Source organism: Orcinus orca, chromosome 16, assembly GCF_937001465.1.
Source record: "Orcinus orca chromosome 16, mOrcOrc1.1, whole genome shotgun sequence".
NCBI lineage: Eukaryota > Metazoa > Chordata > Mammalia > Artiodactyla > Delphinidae > Orcinus > Orcinus orca.
This window is the reverse complement of record NC_064574.1, coordinates 86,150,370-86,174,611: the sequence shown is the minus strand read 5'-3', so window position 1 is coordinate 86,174,611 and position 24,242 is coordinate 86,150,370. Positions and strand designations below refer to the sequence as shown.

Below are 24,242 nucleotides of genomic sequence, written 5' to 3'. Positions count from 1 at the left end.
CACACTGCTGCTGCAGGGTTTTCACACTGACCCTGGGAGGGACAGACACACGCCGCCAGTCTGGACTGAGCCACTTACAACTCGTCCTGAGCCGCTCTGCCTCCTGCACGTGGCCGGCCCCAGAGCGCGCACACGCCCCTCCCTCCGGCCCGCCTGCAGCCTCGCTCGGCTTCGTGCTCCCTTCGTTCTCTCCTCCCACCAGAGTCCCAGGTCGGCCGACTTTGAGCTGCTCGGGCCTCAGGCTGTACTGTAGATTCCCTTCCATCTCCACCGCCAGGATGGAGGGCTCTGCTTGCTCTTGACAGCCTCCGGTCCCACCTGAGCTGAGGCTTTACGTCCATCCCGGCGACTTGCAGCTTCCGTCTGAAGACTGTGGTCACCTGGGCTGAGGTGAGAGTTCTGGGGCCTGGGCGGGCGTGGGGATGCCTGTGGCTAGGGCAGGCGGGGTCTGGCCCTGACAGTGCCTTTGCAGGAGCCCCAGCCTCGTCATGGACCCAGAGTGCTCCCGGCTCCTCCCTGCGCTCTGTGCCGTCCTGGCAGACCCCAGGCAGCCTGTGGCAGATGACACTTGTTTGGAGAAGCTGCTGGACTGGTTTACAGCGGTAACCGAAGCAGGTAAGGGTGAGGGTGCCGCTGCTGACTTTCCCCGGGGGCCAGAGGGTGCCGGGCTCCCCTGTCCTCTGGAAGGACTGTCTATCCGGTGTCCTTCCTTCATCCTTAGAGATTCCCCCTGGCTTTGGGGACGCAGCAGGCTGAACCTAAGGGGGTGATCAGGAGAGCTTGAGCTGCAGGCCGCCCGGTATTCAGGCCACGCTAGGTGGCTGCCGAGGCCACGGGACAAACTTACCTTGTTTTTTTTGTGTTAAGAAATCGGGTTTTCTTTCTGATTATGTAAGTAATACATATTCTTTAAATAAAACTTGAACAGCACAGAGGAGTAAAGAGGAAGATTAAACCACTCCGAACATTTTTTTCCTTCCAACCTTTTTTCTTAACACGTCATAATTCTGTACTTATCTTATAAAAATGAGTCACACCGTAAATATAACATATCTTGCTTTCTCTCTTACTGTCCTAGTGCGTGTTTCGCCACTGACACGTTGATTTTATTGACTGTATGTCAGTTTGCTCTGTGAATGGACGTTAATTTTACAATTAGTCCACTGTTAGATGTCTGTGTTTCTAACGTGTCATTATCATAACTAACGACGTGATGGTTTTCTTTGTACGTATATCTGCTCATGTAAATGTTTGTCTGATAATTGTTTTCGTGTGGATTACATGTCATAAATTTCTGCTGTTTGTTTCTTTGGTTTATCCTGTTCTTTTACCCTCTTTTGAGTTGAATATCTAGGTCTGTCTTGTTTTCTAATAGATGCATTTAAGGCTACACATGTCTCTGCAGGTATCACTTTAGCTGCACCCTGCAAGTCTTACTATGTGGTGCTTTTGTTGTGATTTACTTCCAAATATTTCATACTTTTCATTATAATGTTTCTTTATCCACAAATCATCAATATTTAAAAGGGTATCTTTAGATTCATGACATGGGGTTTTTTTCAGTCTTTTTATTACTGATTTCTAATTTATTTGGTTGGAGTTAGAAAGTATTTGTAGTTTGATTCTTTTATATCTGTTGAGGCTTTTATAGTGGCATAGTACACAGACCATTTTTGCACGTGTTCTATAGATTTCTCTATAGGATATTATTTTTTGGTATTTATAGAGTCCTCAATTGTGGCCTAGTAGTTAAATTAAAAAAAAATCTTTTTAATTGAAGTATAGCTGATTTACAGTGTTGTGTTAGTTTCTGGTGTACAGCAAAGCGATTTTTTTTTTTGTATATGTATACACACACACTTTCAGAGTCTTTTCCATTATAGTTTATTACAAGATATTGACTCTAACTCCCTGTGCTATACAGTAGAACCTTGTTGTTTATTTTATATATAGTAGTTTGTATCTGCTAATCCTAAACTCCTAATTTATATCCCTCCTTCCCCTTTAGTAACCATAAGTTTGTTTTCTGTGTCTGTGAGTCTGTTTCTATTTTGTAAATAAGTTAATTTGTATCTTTTTTTTTAGATTCCACGTATAAGTAATAAGATATCTGTCTTTCTCTGTCTGACTTACTTCACTTAGTATGATAACCTCTAGGTTCATCCATGTTGCTGCAAATGGCATTATTTCATCCTTTTTTATGGCTGGGTGATAGTCCATTTTACACACACACACACACACACACACACACACACCACATCTTTATCCATATCTGTCACTGGACACTTAGGTGGCTTCCATGTCTTGGATGTTGTAAATAGTGCTGCGATGAATTTCGGGGTGCATGTATCTTTTTGAATTATGGTTTTCTCCAGATATGTGCCCAGGAATGGGATTGCTGGATCATATGGTAACTCTATTAAACATTATTTTTAAATAGCTTTATTAGAGATATGATTTACATATCATGAAATTGATCTATTTAAAGTGTGTAATTCAGTGGTTTTTAGTAAATTCACACAGTTTTGCCACCATCCAAAGGTTAATTTTGCAATATTTTCATCCCCTTAGAAGAAACCTGGTGTCCATTAGCAGTTAACCTCTTCCCTCCTCCCCCAGCCGTTATGTATTTTCCTCAGTGTTGTACATGATGAAAAGAATATAGTCTCCATACTTTTTCCTTAGTTCAAGTTTATGTTGTTAAAACGTGATGTTCTTGCTAATTTGTTTGCTTAATTGTTTTTGAGAGATATGTGAAAATCTTAAACTAAGATGGTGGATTCAACAATTTCTGTTTGAAATTCTGTCTTTTTTCCTCCTTTGTATATTTTGAAGTTAGGTTAGGTATGTATAGTCTTAGACTTATATTTTCCAGGGTTTGGCTGTTGGAGCAATGACTTTCTTTCTAAAGCTCTGACAGAGCTTTTTCCTTTAAAGTCAGTTTTGTTTGATATTACTCTTTCTGCAGCAGCTTTTTAAAAATTAGGATTTGCCAACTGTATCTTTTCAGCCTTTACAAATCTGGCCTTCTGTGTTGTCACGCTTCATTGTTTCTTACACACACTGTGAGGCTAGCCTTTGGTTCTTGATCTAGTCTGCACAGCTCTTTATTCTAATGGACAGTTTCATTTGTTTCATTTGTTGAGTTTACTGTTATATTTGAACCTATTTTTATTATATTCTTTTGCATTTAAAACATTTTTTTCATGCCTTGTTGTTGTGCCTTTTATCTCCTTTTCTGCCCCCCCATTGGATTAATAAAGCTTTTGTTTTTTCAGTCTTTCTGGTTTTGAAGTGAAGTTTTGAAGCATTCCACTTACATTTTTAGGGGTCAGTCTTACGTGCAAACTGGATTGTAAAAGTTGAAAGTCAGTTAGAATCTCTGTCTTCTGCGCCAACCACACATGGAGCCTCGGGCACTTTAACTCCAGCTGAGTCCAGTCTTCCGTGTTTTGTTGTCTGGTGTTTTGATTCTGTTTTGTTTTAAACTCCTTCAAAAGTTACTTAATTTTTAAAGTCAGTGCTTTTTTAGGTTTGCCCACATGTTTTTGGTTTCTTTGATTCTTGCTTCTCTCTCCTTCACCCTGTTTTTCCCTCGTTACTGTGCCTCATTGTCCTTTCACAAGGGCCTCGCAGTGGAAGCCCTCCCAGTGTTGCCCCAGGTTTCCTCCCCCTTCGCCTCCCCCACCCCGTCAGTGCTTTGGAATGACAGAGCAGTTGCCTATAGACGTTTTGGATGCCACATCTGGAAAAGAATGCCTGTTCCATTGTGCTTCTTGCATTCTCAGTTTAAGAGAAAAGTATCCGTTGGAGAGGTGAAAATTGTCCTCTGCTTTAATTTGCATTTCTTTTTCGTAATCAGCAAGGCAGAATATCTTTCGTGGTTTGCTGGCCACTTGTGTATTCTGTCCCAGCCCCTTGCCTGTTGTTAAGGTATTGGCTTTCTATTTTGTCCCCCTCATTGAATTAAAGTTATGGATCCTTTGTGGCAGTTGTTGCAACGATTTCCTCCCGGTTGGACTGCTGAGTCTAATAGCCTGAGAGAAAGGGAGTCTGGGGGTTGCCAGAAGAATGGTCCCTTAGGGAGGCATGCGCTGTGCCCCTGGTAACATGCTTCCCGGCTGGGCCTGTCTCCAGGGTCCAGCCTCCTGTTACTACAGGAAAATCCCTGCCTGGTAGAGCTGCTGTTCCACGTGCTGAAATCCCAGGACCTAAGTTCCAGAATCCTCTCCTTCTCACTCCGCCTCGCAGGGATATTTGCAGCCCAGGAAAACTGCTTCCAGTATCTTCAGGTACTCCCACTCAGGTCCTCCCACCTGAGTGACCCACCTTCTCCTGCAGGTACACAAAGCACTGGTGGCTGTCATGACCCCTGAGTCTCTGAAGCTTGTTTTGCCCCCGTGTCTTGACGTGTACCGCAAGGTTTTTATTCCTGAGTATAGTTCTCCTTTGAAGAACTGACCGGGAATGATGTTGGGGTGAACGGTGAACATTTTAAAATACGGCAGAGCTGGGGCTGGCTCTCTGCCCTGGCGCTGCCCTTCATGGGTGTTCCTCAGTTCAGCAGTGCAGGCTCCAGGGACCCAGCCCACACCAGCTCGCTGTGGGACAGACTTCCCAGGATGTTCCACACGGAAGTGTGTTTTAGGAAATGACTTCATGTGTGATAATCCACCCATACCTCCGGTGCTTTGCAGTTGGTAGAACACCTCAGTTTACAAAATCACATTCGTGTTATCCTGGGCGCCCTGGCCAGTAAGCAGGTCAGGAGTCTTCATCTTTCTCCTGGATTAGGAGACAGTGAAGACTCAATATAAGAATCCCACAGAGCTGGCAGAGCTCACACTAGACCCTGAAGAGTCGCACTGTTCGAATGCTCTGTTACACCACCTGTTTCTCTGAAAGTAAATCCTCAGTCCCAATCAGATGGCCTTCCCCAACTTCATTGATTTCCTGAGTACTTCCCAGTTCCCGTCTCTACTTCTCCACGGCCTCCTCTTCCTTCCCAAGGTTGACCATGGCTTTAGGGGCTTAGAAGGCCACTGACTGCCCTTCAGTCTGGTGGTCGGCCCCCTGCACGTGGGGACGAGGGACACGGCAGGTTCGGGCTCTGAGTCACAGTGGAAGGTTGCTTTCTGTCCTGGGCCCGTGGCACTGGCTTGGGCTCCTGTTCCCTTTTCACCTGGCCCTTCACAGCCTCCCAGGGGGTCTGGTAGCCCTAAGGGCCCTTCAGCAGCCGGATGCTCACCAGTAGACGGTGCCTGGGCAGCGGACATGTGGACAGACTACCTGAGGCGGGGGGCTGAGCCTTTGTACCTTCCCGTTGGCTGCGAGCTGCCCCCAGGGAGAGGCTGCAGCTCTGGGGGCGCATTTCGGTGATGCGAGATCCCACAGAGGGCCTGCCCTGTGAGCTGCCGCCTCCAGCAACACCCCTCAAGGCCTCGAGGCCACTGCGGAGTTAGCGTCATCCTTGAGCGATTGGAAGTGTGTCTCCGAGGCCCCGTGGTCCCTTACGCTGGAGTCTGAGATGACTTGAGGGTGGGGACCAGCATTTTATTGTCAAGATAGACAAGGCTCAGAGCTAGTAGCTACACCAGTGAGGGGCTCCGTTGGTAAGAGGCAGCCCCCAAGTTTCCCACTCATTGGCACCCTGTAGTGAACAAGAGCCTTGTGCACGTGGCAGCAGATCAGGACAGTGCGTTATTGTCCTGTGGACGTCCACGAGCAGGTGGGGATTGAGCAGGGAGTTAGCCACTGCCTGCTGACGGGGTGGGGTGGTCAGCTTCGTAGGAGCAGTGGTCTTGCAGCCGGGTTGTAAGGGGTTTGAGCAGGTGTATGGGGGGTGTGTGCTGGGGGATTCAGGGTAGGGGACACCTGGAGGAGGGCAGCTGCCCTGGAGGGCCCCGAGTGCCAAGCACAAGAGCTCAGTAGGCCGTGGAGACCTTTGGGGTCCTTGAGCGCAGTGTGTCACGGTCAGAGGGGGACCGTTGGCGTTGCAGTTGGTGGGCTGTTTGGGGGAAGGGTTTCTGAAGTGAACTGTGACAGGGTTGATGAGGCTTTATGTAAAACCCAGTTCTCCCTTCCGAAATTCTCTCCCCTGGAAGGCACAGTTGGCAGTGCTGTGGCTGCCATCGGCCTGCTCTGGTGGCCACCTGCCGCCTCTCACAGGCTCTTTGTCGTCCGCTCACGAGAAATTCCCCCAAAGAAGCGCCTCGACCAGCTGTGAAGGATAGCAAAGCCGTCCAGCTGTGAACGATAGCAAAGCCGCCTCTGATGTGGGGCCCCCTGGGAGCTTGCTCAGGTCCCCACTTCCTTCTCTGCTTCCCAGCAGGGGGAGCTGCTGCCCATGCTCTTTGGGGAGGTGGGCCCCCTCGGAGGAGCGGCCTGGACGGCCCCCGCTGTGCGCAGCGGCTGGATCCAGGGCCTGCGCACCCTGGCACAGCATCCTAGCGCCCTGCGCTTCCTCGCTGCCTGTGGTGAGTGCCCCCGTCTGCCCTGCCTTCCGCCTCTGCCCTTGCCGTGCCTGATGCTCTGCGACTCCTGGGAAATCACCGCACCTCGCTGGGTCTCTTCCTCTGAACATGAAAGTGGCTGTGGTATCGTAGGGCTGTTGTGAGGAACATTCGGGGTAACCAAGGGCTGGAGGCCCCTCAAGGGTGTACGGTGTCCTGTGGCTTGTAGGTGAGACCCAGCAGTTGGGGTGGCTTTGAAACTGACGAGAAGAATCCCAAGTGGCCAGGGTTCTAAAGCCCCTCGCCCTGTGATCCCTCCATTCTGATTCCATTGCCTCTGAGTAGCGGGGAGGCTGGGCCTCTGACAGTGCCTCCGCATTGGGTGGTTTCTGAGTTCTGTCCGTGAGGGTCTGAAGTCCAGTGGTTGAAGCTGCTCAGTGGTTTCAGCGTCTCTGCTGTCACCATGGACTCTGTTCCAGCTGAACCCTGTTTCTCTCCCCACCCGTTGTCCCTCCCCGCCCCCCAGGTGCAGTTGACACCATCTTCTCCCTGCAGGGAGATCCCAGCCTGTTTGTGGCCTCGGCAGCCGGGCAGCTCCTGGTGCACATTCTGGACTTGGCGATGCGGGGCCCAGCCGAGGGCCACCGCAGTCCGCAGGCTTGTGACTGGCCAGCATGTGCCCAGAAGATCGTGGGTCACATCGAAGACTCCCTGTGCTCCACAGCCGTCCCGCAGGTCACACAGGCCCTGAGTGTCCTGACCACTGCGTTCGGGCACTGCCACGGCCTTTGGACGCAAGGCCTTTGGGTGCGGCTGAGCCCCCTCGTGGCCCGCCTGCTCGAGAAAGACCCTGTCCCAGCCTCACACTCGCTCGTGGATCTCCTCCTCAGCGTGGCCCGGTCAGGCCCCCAGGGCGCAGCTGGTGGGGTGGGCAGGAGGTGGGGCTTGTTTTCTTCGGGAAGTCTTGGGGCAGCCATCACACCTGGGCCACATCTCCCTGGCTGCCCGAGAGCGCTGCCTCGAGTAGAGGGGACACCAGAGGGGGTCTGGAAGCCCACACACCTGGGAAAGGCCTTCCGTCTCAGCCGGCACACCCAGCCCAGGCCACGGCAGCCCCCTGGGCACGGTGTGGGCCGGACGGGGGAATGACGTTCTCTTCCTGGGCTCCTCTCCCCAGTTCTGCGCCGAGCTCTTACCGTGGCCTGTGGGAGACTTTGGCCCAGACACTGAGCCACTTGAGCCCCACACAGGCTTTGGGGATCCTGAAACTGCAGGACTGGTAAGGATTGGGGTTCATGTTGTGTGAGGCGGGCAGAGCGGTCAGGGAACTTCAGGGGAGCTCCTGAAACCAGAGATCAGTCAGGGACAGCTGGCCGGGGCGTGGCCGGGCAGTCCGTGGTTATCACCAAGGTGTTGGCACAGGCTCCGGCTTCTACGTTGTTTAGTGGTGGAATAGCTTTATTCACAGGCTCCCCAAAGATAAAAGAGATCTTGGGGCAGCCCTGCTCAGAGCAGGACTGGGTTCATACTCAGGACCTGCTCAGCTGCCTTCTGCCACCTCCCCAGTGGCCTCACCTTGTGGATCCTGGGCCACCCTGTGTGCATGCCACTGGAGGAGCGTACTAGGGGTGGAGGGGGACCCAGTAGACAGGAGTGACAGGACAGATTCCCAGAGGGAGAGAGATATGCGCCCTACCAGGAAGGGGGTGTGGGGTCTGGAGAGGTGGGAAGGAAGAGAAATCATTCCAGGGTTTCGGGCGGACTAGAGCCGGTCTTGTTGGCCCAGGTCTGGGGTGAAAGTGGGCACAGGGCGCTGGGGTTACGATGCAAGCCTGGCTCTGGGCTCCAGGGTCTCCAGATGTTCAGAGAGAGGGAGTGGTCCTAAGGAAGAGGGAAGGATTGGGCAGCTGGCTTGGAGGGAGAGCTCTGTACCAGCTTGGCCTCCCAACCACCCTGGGCCCAAGCACGTCGGCGAGAGGCGAGACCATGTTCTGGAACGTAGGAAAGGATATCTCAGCATTGGGAGTACTTCCAGGAGCTGGGGCATCCCATCCCTTTGGCCCTGAGCAGGCACCGCCCATCGGAGTGGGTGTGGCCAGGCCTTCCCCAGGCTCTTCCTGGGGCCTGGGTGGTGCTCTCGCAGCTCCTTCGAGTCCCCTGCCAGTGGTGTGAGTGCTGGTCACAGTGCTTACAGGGAGGCTGTTTCTCAAGGGGGTGTCCAGATCCCCAGCACTGACCCCTTTGGCCCAGACTTGCTGGGGATATTAGGAGGGTAGCCAGCTTGCCTGAGGGCGGGGACAGCCCTGACCGTGTCCTCTGTCCTCAGTCCACAGGCACTGAGGACCCAGGCCTTTGGCATCCTCCTCCAGCCCCTGGCCTGTGTCCTGGAAGCTGCTGCTCAGGCCCCTGGACCCCCAGGTAGGCTGCTTGGGAAGGGTGGGCAGGTGCAGGAAGGCAGGACCCTGGGGTCCTGAGAATGTCCTTGGGGCCAGGGCGGGCTGATGGGCAGCCGGACACCTGGCTTGCCACCCCACCTAAGAGTGAAGGTGGCTGCGGTGTAGGCTGCCGTCCCAGGTGTGACCGCTGCTCACGTCCCTGCCTGAGAGTTCATAGGGCAGCATTGCCCCCTGTGGGCATCAGCTGGAGTGGCCCCCAGAGTAGCTGACCCGGCAGTTGGTGGTGGTTACCGGGGGCCTGGGCCACGTGGATGGTTCCTGACCCAGAGCGGGCACACGGGCTTGGCACTCGTCCTCCCAGAAGGTCAGTTCTGTGATGGGAGAGTGAGTTTCCTCGCTGCGACTTGTCTTGCTTCAGCCGCACGATGGGGTGAGGATTAGAGAAGGGGGGCCAGCTTTGCCTCGGAGCCCCATGTTGAGTGTAGAGATGGGCCTCTGACCAGCGGAAACCGGCCCAGGCATGGGCTGCAGGGAGAGTGGGACTGCTTGAGAGCCCTGCAGACAGGTCCAGACCTCAGCTCCGGCCGGCTGGACGCCACCCTGGATGAGCCACCTGCTCGGAACCTCCGGGCCTGGTCTCTGGTATGAAGCAGTGACCAGCGGCAAGGCCTGCAGTGGCCACACAGGAGGTGCCCGCTAACCAGGAGCTGTTTCTGGTCGCCCTCTAGGCTTGCTGGAGGGGGCCGCAGGCAACTCGATGACGGTGGACACGCTCCTCTCCTCCAAGTCGGCCTGTGTGGGTCTCCTGTGCTGTGCTCTGGCCCACCTGGGGCTGCTGCAGCCGCTGGTAGGTAAGGCCCGGCCCAGGTCCACACTGGCAGTGGGACTTGTGGCCTGCATTGACCTTCCGTCCTCCCCCAGCCCCAGCGCCCCTCGCCCTGGCCGCAGGCGCCCCTGCTTGGGGCTGCGGTGACAATACTGCGGCTCTGCAGTGGCTCAGCGGCCCCCACCTCCGATGTGGGCAGCCGTCTCTGTGCGATCCTGGTGGGCTGTGGCCGGGTCCAGCGAGCTGCCCTGGATTTCCTGGGGGCGCTGTCTCAGGGGACCGGTAAGTGAGAATGTTTTCTCTTGCACAGCTCGGGTGTTGGGCGAGCCCCACAGCTGCTCAGAGATATCCCAAGACTGCTGTCCTCTGCATGTCTCCTCTGGGGCAGGGGCTGGGATTCAGCTGACCGATGGGTTCTGTCCCCTGTTTTCCTTGGGTTGCCATACTTGTGGGCTGGGGAGGCCCCAGGGTAGGAGGTTGGGTGCTTCAGCCATCCACGTCTGTCTCAGGCCCTCAAGAGTTGGTGACGCAGGTGTTTTCCGTCCTCCTGGAGTACCTCGTGAGCCCTGAGTCCAGCTCCATGGTACACGCACAGGGTGCAGGGTGGAGGGTGGAGGGAAGGGGAGGGGGAGGAAGGCAGAGGCAGGGCACCCCTGCAGGCCTCTCTGGGGCCAGAATTGCCTCTTTTTTTTTTTTTTTTTAAATAATTAATTTTAAAACATTGGCTGTTGCTGCACGCGGGCTTTCTGTGCTTGTGGCGAGCAGGGGCTACTCTTCGTTGCGGTGCACGGGCTTTTCATTGCAGTGGCTTCTCTTGTTGTGGAGCACGGGCTCTAGGTGCAGTGGGCTTCAGCAGTTGTGGCTCGCAGGCTCAGTAGTTGTGGGTCGCGGACTCTAGAGCACAGGCTCAATAGCTGTGACGCACGGGCTTAGTTGCTCCGCGGCATGTGGGATCTTCCTGGACCAGGGCCCGAACCCGTGCCCCCTGCATTGGCAGGCGGATTCTTAACCACTGCGCCACCAGGGAAGTCCCCAGAATTGCTTCTTAAAGTGAGTTTCAAGGGGCAGGCAGCTGCACAGGGTTCGGCCCAGGGCCTGGCATTGGTGGAGATTGAGTGAGGGGTCGCCGGGCCATGGAAAGCAGGGAGAGGATCCAGTCTTACAAGGAATTCTCCATGAGAGATGTAAACTAGAACCAGGTGGGCCTTACGCTTGGGGTCCCAACTCTCATTGAGGTTTCCTGCAAATCTCCCCGTTCTCGTAGCCCCGGGGTTGAGTCATGCTCTGGGGGTGCAGGAATAGCATATGTACTGAGCAGGCAGTGGGGAGATTGGATGATAAGCCTGGCAGATTCCGGAGCTTTCAGGAAAAGGTGCCGTGGGTAGTTCCTGCTGTTTTGGTGCAGAAGTTTCATTTCCCCGGTAGTGGGGCTTCCTGACAAGAGCTGGCCTCTCCTCCTCTCTCTCTAGTCTTGGATGCCAGTCGGCCACTTCCAGAGGCTTCTGCCTCGTAAAAATGAAGTCCGGTGTTCCCTGTCCCCATGTATCCCGTCCCCATCTTATACCCCAGGGCGGGGACGGGGGCAGGCGGGCCAGCTCACCCCTCCTGGCCCTGCAGCCCCACTCTTCCCACTCCAGGTTCTGAAGAAGGCCTTCCAGGCCACACTCAGGTGGCTCCTGAGCTCACCCAAGACCCCCGACTGCTGCGACCTGGACCCCCACACCCAGCTGTTCCTCAGAGGTGATCCCAGCCCCTCCCAGGGGTGAACTGAGGGAGGAGCAGGGATGGAGGTGACTGGGGGCTGGGTGGGAGGCAGGGTGGACATGGCCTGGGCCCTCTGAACCGTTCCTTCTGCCCCAGAGCTGCTTCCTGTGCTACAGAAGCGCCTGTGCAGCCCCTGCTGGGAGGTAAGGGACTCAGGCCTCGAGTTCCTGACCCAAATGACCAGACACTGGGGAGGTGAGTGCAGGGTGCGGCGCCGGGGGCTGGGGTCCCTGTGGGAGGGCTGGCCTGGCCTTGGCACACCGTTGTCCCCAGGTAGTTGGGAACTCGGACTACCTAGGCTGCCTTTGGGGAGGGAGGAGAGGCTGTGGACTCAGCTTTCGGTCATAGCTGGTTGTGGCTTCTTGGACCCCCAGGGCAGGCCGGCTTCAGACAAGCGCTCCTTGCTTCAGAGGTGCCCGAGCTCACCAAGCAGCTTCTGCGAGACCCTGAGAGTTACGTCCGCGCGAGCGCAGTGACCGCCACAGGGCAGTTGTCTAGCTGGGGGCTGTGTGCCACCCCTGCCAGCCCTGAGTGCCCAGGGGCTCAGCAGGTAGGAGGCAGTGGGTCCTGTGGCTGTGCGCCCACCTGGCTGCTGTCCTGATGCCAGGGTGGAGTGGGTCTGCCGTCCAGGGGTGGCATTCAGGGTCGGGCGTGTCCCCTGAATCTCCAGCTCCGCTTCCTGGAAGCCCTGTCTCTTGGGCACGGCCACCCCTGTTTGACGGTGGGCAGATGGGGGGCTGAAGGGCACATCGCCTGAAGGAAGCCGAGCATGGCAGGGGGTCCTCATGGGGGTTCTCCCTGCTGCACCCCGAGCCCGTCAGCGGGAACTCGACTTCCCTGGTCCCTCCACCCTCTTCCCACTCTGTCCTCCAGGAGAGCCTGCTCGTGGAGCTTCTGCACATCCTCTCCACAGACTCGGAGGGCTTCCCCCGGAGGGCCGTCATGCAGGTCTTCACTGAGTGGCTGAGGGATGGCCACGCTGATGTAGCTGAAGACGCGGAGCGGTTTGTGGCTGGAGCGCTCCAGGCGGCGAGCAGGGACTTGGACTGGGAGGTGCGGGCCCAGGGCCTCGAGCTGGCACTGGTGTTCCTGGAGCAGTTGCTGGGTCAGCGCGGCTCCCACTGTCCCTATGCCGTGGCCCTGCCCGAGACAGCCCCACCTGGTGTGCTGGCCCAGGCCCTGCAGGTGCTCTGCCGTGTGCAGCTCTTTGAGTTTGCCTTCCGTGCCTTGTTTGACTGTGACCGACCTGTGGCCCAGAAGTCCTGTGATCTTCTCCTATTCCTGAGGGCCAAGGCTGCTCCCTGTGGCAGCCCGCAGGAGGCAGGGGACAGTCCCAACGTGGCCTCTGTGGAGGCCACCCTGCAGAGGTGGCAGGCAGGTGAGCAGGGTCAGCCCCTGGGGTACCTGGAGCCCGGGGCCGTCGTAGCTCTGCTGAGGTCTGTAGACCTGGAGGGCCTTCGGGACACTCTGGCTGAGAGCAGTGACCATGTGGAGAAGAGCCCCCAGTCACTCTTGCAGGACATGCTGGCTGCCGTGGGCGTCCTTGGGGAGAACGAGGCCGACTGCTACTGACCAGCCTAGTGGCAACCTCCCCAGGACCCTGCTGCTGCACCACGTCCCTTCCTTGGGCCCTGCCATCCTGAGGGCTCTAGTCTGGCCTGGCTGCACAAGGGACCCTCCAGGGAAGCCAGGACCAGGTGAGCCCAGCAAGCTCAAAGAGCCCCACATTTTGATGTATTGCTGAAGAAGTGGCTTATTTTCTACTCAAAATAAGTGTGATTTGATGGTGCCACTGGGTCAGCACAGTGTCCTAAGACTGCCCAGGGGTAGGCCCCAGGCCTGGTGGGGGCTGGAGAAACATCTGGAGGGGACCCTCTGCACAGTGGCCACGTGCTTCCTTGGCACGGAGGGGTGGTTCCTCTGCTTGGATCCCACCGTGCCCCAGGGACACCCAAGGTCAGAGAGCAAGCAGCTCAGGCTGGAGTGTGTCTGGCCTTGGTCCCTGGTCCCTAACGGTAGTGACCCCAGGTCTAACCAAGCCAGGTTTTCAGTCTCTGAACCTCCAGGATCAGCTTGACTTTGTAACGGTTCAGAGCTCACCATTTCAACTCACCAGGCACGTAGGGTTGCCAGTGGTAACATCAGGGGAGTTCAGCTCTGGGCTGGTCCTCAGGGGACCAAACAGACGGTACACCAGCCCAAGCTCTGCCATTTCCCAGCCATGTGACCCTGGGTTGACCTGTTCCCCATCTGTAAAATGGGAATTTTACTCTTTGCCTCCCAGAGGTAAGTGTCTCAGTGTTCTAAAGCACCCAGCACAGTCAAAGAAGAAATCTCAAGAGAAACTTTAAAATATTTTTAACTGAATGAAAGTGAAATTACAACTTACCAAAATTTGTGGGATGCAGCAGAAGCAGTGCTCAGAGGGATGTTTATAGCATTGAATGCGTATATGAGAAAAGAAGAAACATCTAAAATCAATAAACTAAGCTTCCACCTTAGGAAACTGGAAAAAGAGCAAATTCAACCCAAAGTAAGCACAAGAAAAGAAATAATAAAAACTAGAGCAGAAATCAATGAAATTGAAAACAGGAAATCAATAGAGGAAATCAAGTAAACCAAAAACTGGTTTTTGAACAGATAATAAAGTCAATAGGCCCCTAGCTAGGCTAAGGAAAAAAAGGGAAGACACAAATTACTAGTACCAGAAATAAAAGGGGACATCACTGCAGATCCCATGATAATTGAAAGGATAATAAGGGAACACGGAGCAACTCTGTGCCCACAAATTTGATAACCTACCTGAGATGGACTAATTCTTTGAAAGACAGTCTGCCAAACTGATACAAGAAATAGATGATCTGAGTAGGCCTGTATCTGTTAAATTGAATCCATAATTAACAACCTTCTAAAACAGAAAGCATGAGGCCCAGGTGGCTTCACTAGTGAATTCTACAAAACATTTAAGGAAGAAATTATACCAGTCCTCTACAGTTTTCCAGAAGATAGAGCAGAGGGAATACTTCCTAACTCATTCTATGAGGCCAGCATTACCCTAATACCAAAACCAGACAAATATCCAAGAAAACTAGGAACCAGTATCTCTCATCATAGATACAGAAGTCCTTAACAAAATATTAGCAGATTGCATCCAACAATGTATAAAAAGAATTATACACCAAGATCAAGTGGGGTCTACTTCATGTATGCAAGGCTGGTTCAGCATTTGAAAATCAGAGCGATCCATCCCATCAACAGGGTAAAGCAGGAAAAGCACAGTCGTATCAGCTGCAGGAAAGGCATTTGGCAAAACCCCTTACTATCCTCAGGTTTTAGGTTGGGCTGAGAGGTGACCCCACAGCCTCTGGAAAGACCCATGTCCTTTGCTGTGTCATAGAAACTTCTTGCAGGGAGAGGTGTGTGTGGACAGCAGGGGACCTGTTCCTGGGAGATGCTGTGCCCTGTGGAAAGCAGCTGGTGTTGTCTCGGGCAGAATTTGCATTCTTGGTGCAGGCCTAGCAGGTCTGTCTTCTCACTCCTTCACTAAGGCAAACGCCCATCAGATGGACCTACCTGGTCAAACCCTGGCTTCACCACTTACAGGCTGCTCTGTCCTTGGGCAGGTCATTTAATTCCACTCAGCCTGGCCTTGTCTATGAAATGGGGATGGACCTCCCCAAGCTGTTGAGAACTGACTGGGACATGGTGAATAAAATGCCTGACATTGTGACTTTCACAAAGAAGATAGTCAACAAGAAGGTGTTAGCTTCTTCCTTTAGTCCTTCCCCTCCCTTAACTGCTGTTCCCAAGGTTGTGTGGATCGGCCTTTTCTCTTCCTGCTCTGCCCACCTCCTCTGAGTGAGTTAATTCAGTTCCCTGGCTTCACACACAACCCTCACACCGACAGGTTAGGACTCCTGTCAGACTTCTCTGAGCCCTGGACCTGCATGTCTAGTGCCAGTGGGTCAGCTGCACTGGGTCAGCTGCACTGGGATAGGACAAGGACCCTGCACGTGTGACAACACTAAGCTGCGTCCACTGCTTCTCTAGTGGATTCCTGAAGTCACTTCTCAAAGGGCCTCCTTCCAGCAGCCTTCCCTTCCTCTACTCTTACCCTCTCTGGCTGAAGCAATCTGTCCAAACCTGGTTATTCTCACTCCCCTGCCTAGACCCTACTGTGTCTCCCCATTGTCAACAGGCTGGCACACAAGACCCTTCAGGCTGGGCACCTGACATCTCCAGCACAGTCTCCTGCAAAGCCCTGCCTTAGTCCATACCCTGGAAAATCGCCAGTGTGTGACTGTAAATTGCTTGGCAGTGCTTAGATTTCTGGGCCCTCTATCTGAGTTTCTGAAGCAGGAGGTCCACAGTGGGGCCCGTGAAGCTGCATTTTTAAAAAAAGTTTATTTTTGACTGCATTGGGTCTTCATTGCTGCACGTGGGCTTTCTCTAGTGGTGAGCGGGGGCTACTCTTCGTTGTGGTGCGTGGGCTTCTCATTGCGGTGGCTTGTTGTGGAGCATGGGTTCTAGGTGCATGGGCTTCAGTAGTTGTGGCACATAGGCTCAGTGGTTGTGGCTTGCAGGCTCTAAAGTGCAGGTTCAGTAGTTGTGGTGTACGGGCTGAGCTGCTCCACAGCATGTGGGATCTTCCTGGACCAGGGATCAAGCCCGTGTACCCTGCATTGGCAGGCGGATTCTTAACCACTGTGCCACCAGGGAAGTCCTGAACCTTCATTTTTAACAAGCGTAACAGGAGAGCCTGGTGATAAAAGTATGTGTTTTGGTTTGTCTAAAACTGTCTTCACTGTCATACTTGAATATATTGAGCATAAATTCTAAGTTAGTGGCTGTTTCCTTCCAACACACTGAAATACACTGAGTGCATTCCACCATCCCCTGGCTTGCATTGTTGTGGCCAAGAGGTCACTGTCCATCTACCTGCTGTTCTTGGAGGGAGCCTATCTTTTCAGTGGATGTTCTTAAGTTTCCCATTGTCTTTGGTTTTTCTGTAATTTTACTACCATGGATAGGTGAGAATTTTTAAATTTATTCTTGGGATTCTTGAATCTGGATTGGTGTTTTTCACCAGTTCTGGCAAATTCTCAGCCGCTATGCTTTCAAAGTGCTTTTCTCTGATCCAGATTCTCTCTCTAGCACCACCCCCTTCTCTTTCTCTCCTCCTAGAATAGAGATCTATACATCTGAGATCTCATTGTTCTCTCCACATCTTTTAATCTCTCCACTATTTTCCGTCTTTTGATTTTTGTATGTTGTGTTGTGTTTGTGCTTTTAAACATTTGTTAACACTTTAGCTTCCTGTTCTGTGCTGATATTTTCAAGCTTACCTTTGACTTCTTCAAACTTAAGAAGCTCCGTTGTTTTATAACCCATGTCTGTATTACAGTAACACTAGCTGCTTATCAAACAAACCTTAAAATTTCATGGCTTAAACTAATGCAGGTTTATTCACTAACCATAGAGTAGTGCACTGTAGGTGTTTCTCCATTGGGCAGCTTTCCCCCAGGTGGTGAAATGGGGACCCAGGTCCCTTCATTCTGGTGCCTTCTCATCATCAACCCATGGTTCCTAAGGTTCCCCTAGAGTTTGGGCCCAGGCCAGGCATCCAGGAATGAGAGAAGAGTATGGAGGTTCAGATAGAGGTTTTGATGGGTGAGGCCCAGAAGTTGCACAGTTGTTATCACCTACATTCTTTGGCCCAGACTTCAGTCATTTGGCCATGCCTGACTACAAAGGACTCAGGAATGCAGTAGGGCCAAGTGCATGGGACCAACCAGCCGGGGTTTGCCACAGCGCGCCCAGTTCCAGGACACAAAGCCCACACGTGTCTGCTCGTGACTTGTTGTTTTCACATGTTCTTGGTCATCTTTAAATGTGTGGTGATCACTGGCTTCAAAAACTTATATGTGGGGATTCTTGGAAGCCTAGGGTGAAGGGGCCCCCATCATTCCAAATTCACTGCTTGGAGTTCTCTGCCCAACCAGCTTACACATCCCTGGGTCTCAAATCAGTGAAAGGGCAGATCTGTAGCTCTGACTTCTCAGGAACTTGGTTGCATTTTGATTTTGCTTCTCTTAGCACCAAGTCAGTCTTATCTACGGTTCCCTGAGATTTGGAGCAGGATGGAGGAGGCAGGTTTAATTCTGAGTCATTAGTACCCTGAGAGCATAACTCTTAAGATTTTCAGTTTATTATTTTTGCTTTTTGAAGTATAGTTGATATATAATATTAGTTTCAGATGTACAATATAACGATTGAATATTTTTATATGTTATACTCTATTTAAAGTTGTTATAAAATACTGGCTATATTCCCTGTGCTGTATAATATATCCTTGTAGATTATTTATTTTATATAGTAGTTTATACCTCTTAATGCCCTACCCCTATTTTGCCCCTCCCTCCTTCCCTCTCCCCACTGGTAACCACTAGTTTATTCTCTATATCTATGAGTGTTTTGTTATATCCATTTGTTATATTTTTCAGATTCCACATATAAGTGATAACATATAATATCTGTCTTTGTCTGACTTATTTAAGCTTAAAACCTTCCAGGTCTATCCATGTTGCTGCAAATGGACAAATATTCTTTTTTATGGCCGAGTCATATTCCTCTGTGTGTGTGTGTGTGTGTGTGTGTGTGTGTGTGTACTTATCCATTCATCTATTGATGGACACTTGGGTTGCTGTCACATCTTAGTTATTGTAAATAGTGCTGCTATGAACATTGGGGTGCATGTATCTTTTCAAATTAGTGTTTTCATTTTTTCTAGATAATATACTCAGGAGTGGACTTGCCATACCATAAGGTAGTTTTATTTTTAGTTTTTTAAGAAACCTCCGTAATGTTCTCCATAGTGGCTGCACCAATTTACGTTCCCACCAATAGTGCACAAGGTTTCCCTTTTTTCCACATCCTTGCCAACATTTATCATTTGTAGATTTCTTGATGGTAGCCATTTTGACAGGTGTGAGGTGGTATTTCATTGTGGTTGTGATTTGCATTTCTTTGATGATTAGCAATGTTGAGCGTCTTTTCATGTGCCTGTTGGCCATCTATATATCTTCTTTGGAAAAAAATGTCTCTTCAGGACTTCCACCCATTTTTTAATTGGGTTATTTGTTTTTTTGGATGTTGAGTTGCATGAGTTGCTTATACATTTTGGATATTAACCCCTTATCGGTTATATCATTTGCAAATATTTTCTCCCGTTCAGTAGGTTGTCTTTTTGCTTTGTCAGTGGTTTTCTTTGCTGTGCAAAAGCTTGTAAGTTTATTAAGTCCCATTTGGTTATTTTTACTTTTGTTTCCTTTGCTTTAGGAGATAGATCCAAAAAAAAAAAACTATGATTTATGTCAAAGAGTGTTCTGCCTATGTTTTCTTCAAGGAGATTTATGGTTTGTGGTCTTACATTTAGGTTTTTAATCCATCTTCAGTTTATGTATATGATGTGAGAAAATGTAGTAATTTAATTCTTTTACATGTAGCTGTCCAGCTTTCCCAGCACTGCTTATTGAAGAGATTGTCTTTTTCTTCCTTTTTTTTTTTTAACATCTTTATTGGGGTATAATTGCTTTACAATGGTGTGTTAGTTTCTGCTTTATAACAAAGTGAATCAGTTATACGTATACATATGTTCCCATATCTCTTCCCTCTTGTGTCTCCCTCCCTCCCACCCTCCCTATCCCACCCCTTTTTCCATTGTACATTCTTGCCTCCTTTGTTGTAGATTAATTGACTATAAATGCATGGTTTCTCTATTCTGTTGTAGATTAATCGACCATTTCTGGACTTTGTTCTGTTTCATTGGTATACATGTCTGTTTTTGTGTCAGTACCATACTGTTTTAATTACTGTAGCTTTGTAGTATAGTCTGAAGTCAGGGAGTGTGACACATCCAGCTTTGTTCTTTTTTCTCAAGATTATGTTGGCTATTCAGGGTCTTTTGTGCTTTCCTATTAATTTTAGGATTATATGGTCTATTTCTGTTAGAAATGTAATGTGTATTTTGATAGGAATTGCATTAAATCTGTAGACTGCTTTGGGTAATATGGACATTTTAACAATAATAATTATTCTAATCCACGAACATGGGATATCTTTCCATTTCTTTGTATTCTCTTCAGGTTCATTCATTAGTGTTTCATAGTTTTCAGAGTATAGGTCTTTTGCCTCCTTGGTTAAGTTTTTTTCTAGGTATTTTTTTCTTTTTGATGTGATTTTAAACGGGATTGTTTTGTTGCTTTCTCTTTCTGAGAGTTCATTATTAGTGTATAGAAAAGCAGCAGATTTCTGTATATTAATCTTCTATCCTGCAACTTTACTGAATTAATTTATTCTAACAGTTTTTTGATGGAAACATTAGGGTTCTCTCTATATAGTATTACAAATAGTATTTACAAATAGTGACTGTTTTATTCTTCCCTTCCAGTTTGGATGCCTCTTATTACTTTTTCTTTTCTGTTTGGTTCAGCTAGGACTTCTAATACTATGTTAAATAGAAATGGCAAGAGTGGGCATCCTTGTCTTGTTCCTGATTTTAGAGGAAAAGCTTTCAGCTTTTCTCTGTTGAGTATGATGTTAACTGTGGTTTTGTCATAAATGCCCTTTATTATGTTGAGATATGTTCCCTCTATACCAACTTTTATGATAGTTTGATTAATTGGTGTTGAATTTTGTTAAGTGCTTTTTCTGCATCTATTGAAATGATTATGTGAATTTTATCCTTCCTTTTGTTAATGTGGTGTATCACATTGGTTGATTTGCAGGTATTGAACCATCCTTGAACCCCTGGAATAAATCCTACTTGATCATGGTGTATGATCCTTTTTATATATATATATTGTTGAATTTGGTTTGCTAATATTTTGTTGAGGATTTTTGCATCTATACTCATCAGAGATTTTCTTTTTTCCTCCCTCCCTCCCTCTCTCTCTCTCTCTCCCTCCCTCCCTCCCTCCCTCCCTTCCTCCCTTCCTCCCTTCCTTCTTTCTTTTCTTGGTAGTGTCTTTGGTTTTGTTATCAGGGTAATGGTGGCCTCATAGAATGAATTTGAGAGTGTTTCCTCCTCTTCAATCTTTTGGAATAGTTTGAAAAGGATAGTTATTAGCTCTTCTTTATATGTTTGGTAGGATTCCCTTCTGAAGCTGTCCAGTCCTGGACTTTTGTTTGCTGAGAGTTTTTTGTTTTTGTTTTTGTTTTCAATTACAAATTCAGTTTCATTACTAGTGATTGGTTTGTTCATGTTGTCTATTTCTTCCTGATTCAGTCTTGGAAGACTGTATGTTTCTAGAAATTTATCCTTTTTTTTCTAGGTTGTCTAAGTTGTTGACATATAACTGTTCTTAGTATTCTCTTATGAATTTTTGTATCTCTGTGATACCGGTTGTTATTTCCCCTCTTTCATTTCTTATTTTGTTATTTGGGTCTTCTCTTTTTTTTTTCATGAGCCTGGCTAAAGGCTTATCAATTTTGTTTGTCTTTTTAAAAAAACAGTTGTGGGTTTCATTGATCTCTTCTATTTATTTTTAAAATCTCTGGTGTATTTATTTTCTCTCTGATCCTTATTATTTCCCTCCTGCTGACTTTGGGCTTTGTGCTTCTTTTTAAATTTCTTTAGATGGTAGGTTAGCTTGTTTACTTGAGATTTTTCTTATTTCTTGATATAGGCCTGTACCACTATAAACTTCCCTCTTAGAACTGCTTACATTTGTGTTTTTATTTTCATTTGTCTCGAGATATTTTCTGATTTTCTCTGTGATTTCTTCATTGACCCATAGGTTTTTTAGTAGCGTATTGTTTAGTCTCCACGTGTTTGTGTTTTTCCCATTTTTCTTCCTGTAACTGATTTCTATTTTCTTACCATTGTGACTGGGAAAAAAGTGCTTGATATAGTTTCTATCCTCTTAAATTTGTTGAGACTTTTTTTGTGGCCTAGGATGTGATCTAGGCTGGAGAACATTCCATGTGCACTTGAAAAGAATGTGTATTCTTCTGTTTTTGGATGGAATGTCTGTAGGTATCTATTAAGTCCAACTGATGTGTCATTGAAGACCACTGTGTCCTTATTGATTGTTTTGTATGGTTGATCTGTCCATTAATGTCAGTGGGTATTAAAGTCCACTACTGTTATTATATTATTGTCAATTTCTCCTTTTATGTCTGTTAGTAGTTGCATTATATACTTAGGTGCATATATGTTAACAAATGTTATATCCTATTCTGGTAGTGATCCCTTTAACATTATATAATACCTTTCTTTGTCTTTTGTTATAGACTTTGTTTTAAAGTCTATTTTGTCTGATATAAGTATTGCTACCCTAATTTTCTTGTCATTTCCATTTGTGTGAAATATCTTTTTCCATCCCCTCACTTTCAGTCTGTGTGTATTTTTAACTCTGAAATGAGTCTCTCATGAGCAGCGTATAGAAGGGTCTTTTTTTAAATCCAGTCAACTACCCTAAGTCTTTTGATTGGAGCATTTAGTCCATTGACATTTAAAGGGATTATTGGTAGGTATGTACTTATTACTATTTTGTTACTTGTTCTCTGGTTGTTTCTGTAGTTGTTCTCTGTTCTTTTCTTCTTCTCTTAGTAGCTTCCCTTGTGGTTTGATGATTTTCTTTGGTGGTATGTTTGTGTTCCTTTCTTTGTCGTTTTTGTGTATATATTGTAGGTTTTGATTTGTGGTTACCATGGTGTTCATATATGTTGACCTATAACGTTATCTACTTGTTTTAAAATGATAGTCATTTAAGTTCAAACACATTCTAAAAGATCTGTTTTTCACTCTTCTCCCCCACGTTTTATGTTTTTGATGTCATATTTTACATCTTCATGTTTATTCCTTAACTGTTTACTGTAGTTATAGTTGATTTTATAATTTTTTTGTTTTTAATCTTCATACTATCTTTTTTATAAACTTATTTATTTATTTATGGCTGCGTTGGGTCCTTGCTGCTGTGCGCAGGCTCTCTCTAGTTGCGGTGAGCAGGGACCACTCCTCGTTGCGGTGCGTGGGCCTCTCATTGTGGTGGATTCTCTTGTTGAGGAGCACGGGCCCTAGGTGCACAGGCCTCAGCAGCCGTGGCACACGGGCTCAGTAGTTGTGGCTCATGGGTTCTAGAGTGCAGGCTCAGCAGTTGTGGCACACAGGCTTAGTTGCTCCGCAGCATGTGGGATCTTCCTGGACCAGGGATCGAACCTGTGTCCCCTGCATTGGCAGGCAGACTCCCAACCAGGGAAGTCCCCTCTTCATACTATCTTATTTAATTGGTTGATCCACAGCCTTTTCTATGTATTTGCCTTTACTAGTAGGATTTTTTCTTCCTATAGATTCTTCTTGTTGTAGCCTTTTCTTTTCCACGTAGAAAAGACCCTTTAACATTTTGGGGGGAGTTGGTTTAGTATTGATGAACTCTTAGTTTTTGCTTTTCTGAGTTCTTTACCTCTCTTTCACTCCCTTCTGGCTTTTCAAAGTTTCTGCAGAAAAATCAGCTGATAGCCTTATAGGGATTCCCTTGTGTGTGACTTTTTTTTTTCTCTTGCTGCCTTTAGAATTCTTTCTTTAACTTTTACCATTTTAATTACGATATGTTTTAGTGTGGGTTTCTTTGGGTTCATCTTGTTTGGGACTCTCTGTGATTCCTTACCTGGATATCTGTTTCCTTTTTCAGGTTCAGGAAGATTTCAGCCATAATTTCATCAAATACATTTTCAACTCTTTTCTGTCTCCTTCTGTGACTCCTTTAATGCAAATGTTAGTATGTTTGATGTCCCAAAGGTCCCTTAAACTATTCTCTTTTTTTTTTAATGTGTTTTTCTTTTTGCTGTTCTGATTGGGTGATTTCCATTATTCTGTTTTTCACATCATTTATGCATTCTTCTGTTATCACCTAGTCTGCTGTTAATTCCTTCTGTGTGTGTTTTTCATTTTCTTTATAGTATTCTTCAGTTCTGACTGTTTTCTTTTTCTATTTTCTGGTTTCTTGTTAAAATTTTAACTGCATTCATTTATTTTTTTCCCCAGATCAGTTAACATTCTTATCACTAATGCTTTGAACTCTTTATCTGGTAAGTTATTTGTCTCTGTTTGATTAGTTGTTATTTTAGTTTTTTTCTTGTTCTTTCATTTCAAACACATTCCTCTGTCTTCTCATTTTGCTTAGTTTTCTATGTCTTTGAAATTAGGTGAAGCAGTTACCTATCCCAGTCTTTAAGGCATGTCCCCGTGTGGGAGCGTCCCTGTACGGTCTGCATGTGCCCGTTGGCTTTGCTGGGAGAGCTGGAGCTGAAGTGAGCAAGTCATGTCTTCCCCCAGGCTGTGCTGGCAGCTGTCGCCTTGGTAGGGGGTGTGGCTGGAGATGTCAAGGGGCTGGAGCCAGAGCCAGGTGTGAGCTGGAGCTTCTCGTCTGTTCCGTGGCCATGAGTGCCCTGTCAGGGCGGGTCCCAGTTTGCTGGAGCAGCTGTCCTGAGGGTCGGGTCCAAGCTGGTTCTGTTCCAAGTGTGCGCTCTCCCCGCTCCTAGCAGCGGCATCTTTGCCCCCAAAGGAGAAGCAGTGCTGGAGCAAGAGGGGCCGGAGCAGGTGCTCAGCTCGGGCTGGGGGCGGGGGCTGGGCCGTGTGCTGGGGCGGGGGCTGGGGGGGGGCTGGGGCGGGGCTGGGGCGATCCCGGGTAAGCAGCCAGAGCCCCGGGCAGGCTTCATCTGCTTCCTCCGCCTTATTCCAGGAGTAAGCAAGCCGGCGCCCACGCCTCACGAGTGGAGTCTAGGCTTCTTACAGCCCTGCCG

General features: G+C 48.8%; 1 protein-coding gene across 2 annotated transcripts; it reads left to right on the top strand.

The window, feature by feature from the left end:
- The first annotated feature begins 251 nt into the window (after nucleotides 1-251).
- On the top strand, nucleotides 252-19,509 carry BRAT1 (BRCA1 associated ATM activator 1). 2 transcript variants are annotated; one of them, XM_033426693.2, is made up of 14 exons: nucleotides 252-390; nucleotides 473-615; nucleotides 4,138-4,292; nucleotides 6,332-6,476; nucleotides 6,979-7,351; nucleotides 7,630-7,731; nucleotides 8,779-8,870; nucleotides 9,577-9,695; nucleotides 9,770-9,956; nucleotides 10,184-10,257; nucleotides 11,312-11,414; nucleotides 11,535-11,633; nucleotides 11,813-11,988; nucleotides 12,312-19,509. In XM_033426693.2, exons 2-14 carry the CDS (start codon nucleotides 489-491, stop codon nucleotides 13,008-13,010), a joined length of 2,451 nt encoding a protein of 816 aa, XP_033282584.2. In that variant the 5' UTR covers nucleotides 252-390; nucleotides 473-488; the 3' UTR covers nucleotides 13,011-19,509. The 2 variants fall into 2 exon arrangements, with proteins under 2 accessions (XP_033282584.2, XP_033282583.2); XM_033426692.2 differs by having other exon boundaries at nucleotides 6,329-6,476.
- The last annotated feature ends 4,733 nt before the right edge of the window (nucleotides 19,510-24,242 follow it).

Coding starts and splice junctions, on each gene's coding strand:
- BRAT1 (XM_033426692.2), top strand. CDS start 489: ATGGACCCAGAGTGCTCCCGGCTCCTCCCTGCGCTCTGTGCCGTCCTG. Junction 616..4,137: donor TACAGCGGTAACCGAAGCAG/GTAAGGGTGAGG, acceptor GCCTGTCTCCAG/GGTCCAGCCTCCTGTTACTA. Junction 9,696..9,769: donor TGGGGCTGCTGCAGCCGCTG/GTAGGTAAGGCC, acceptor GTCCTCCCCCAG/CCCCAGCGCCCCTCGCCCTG.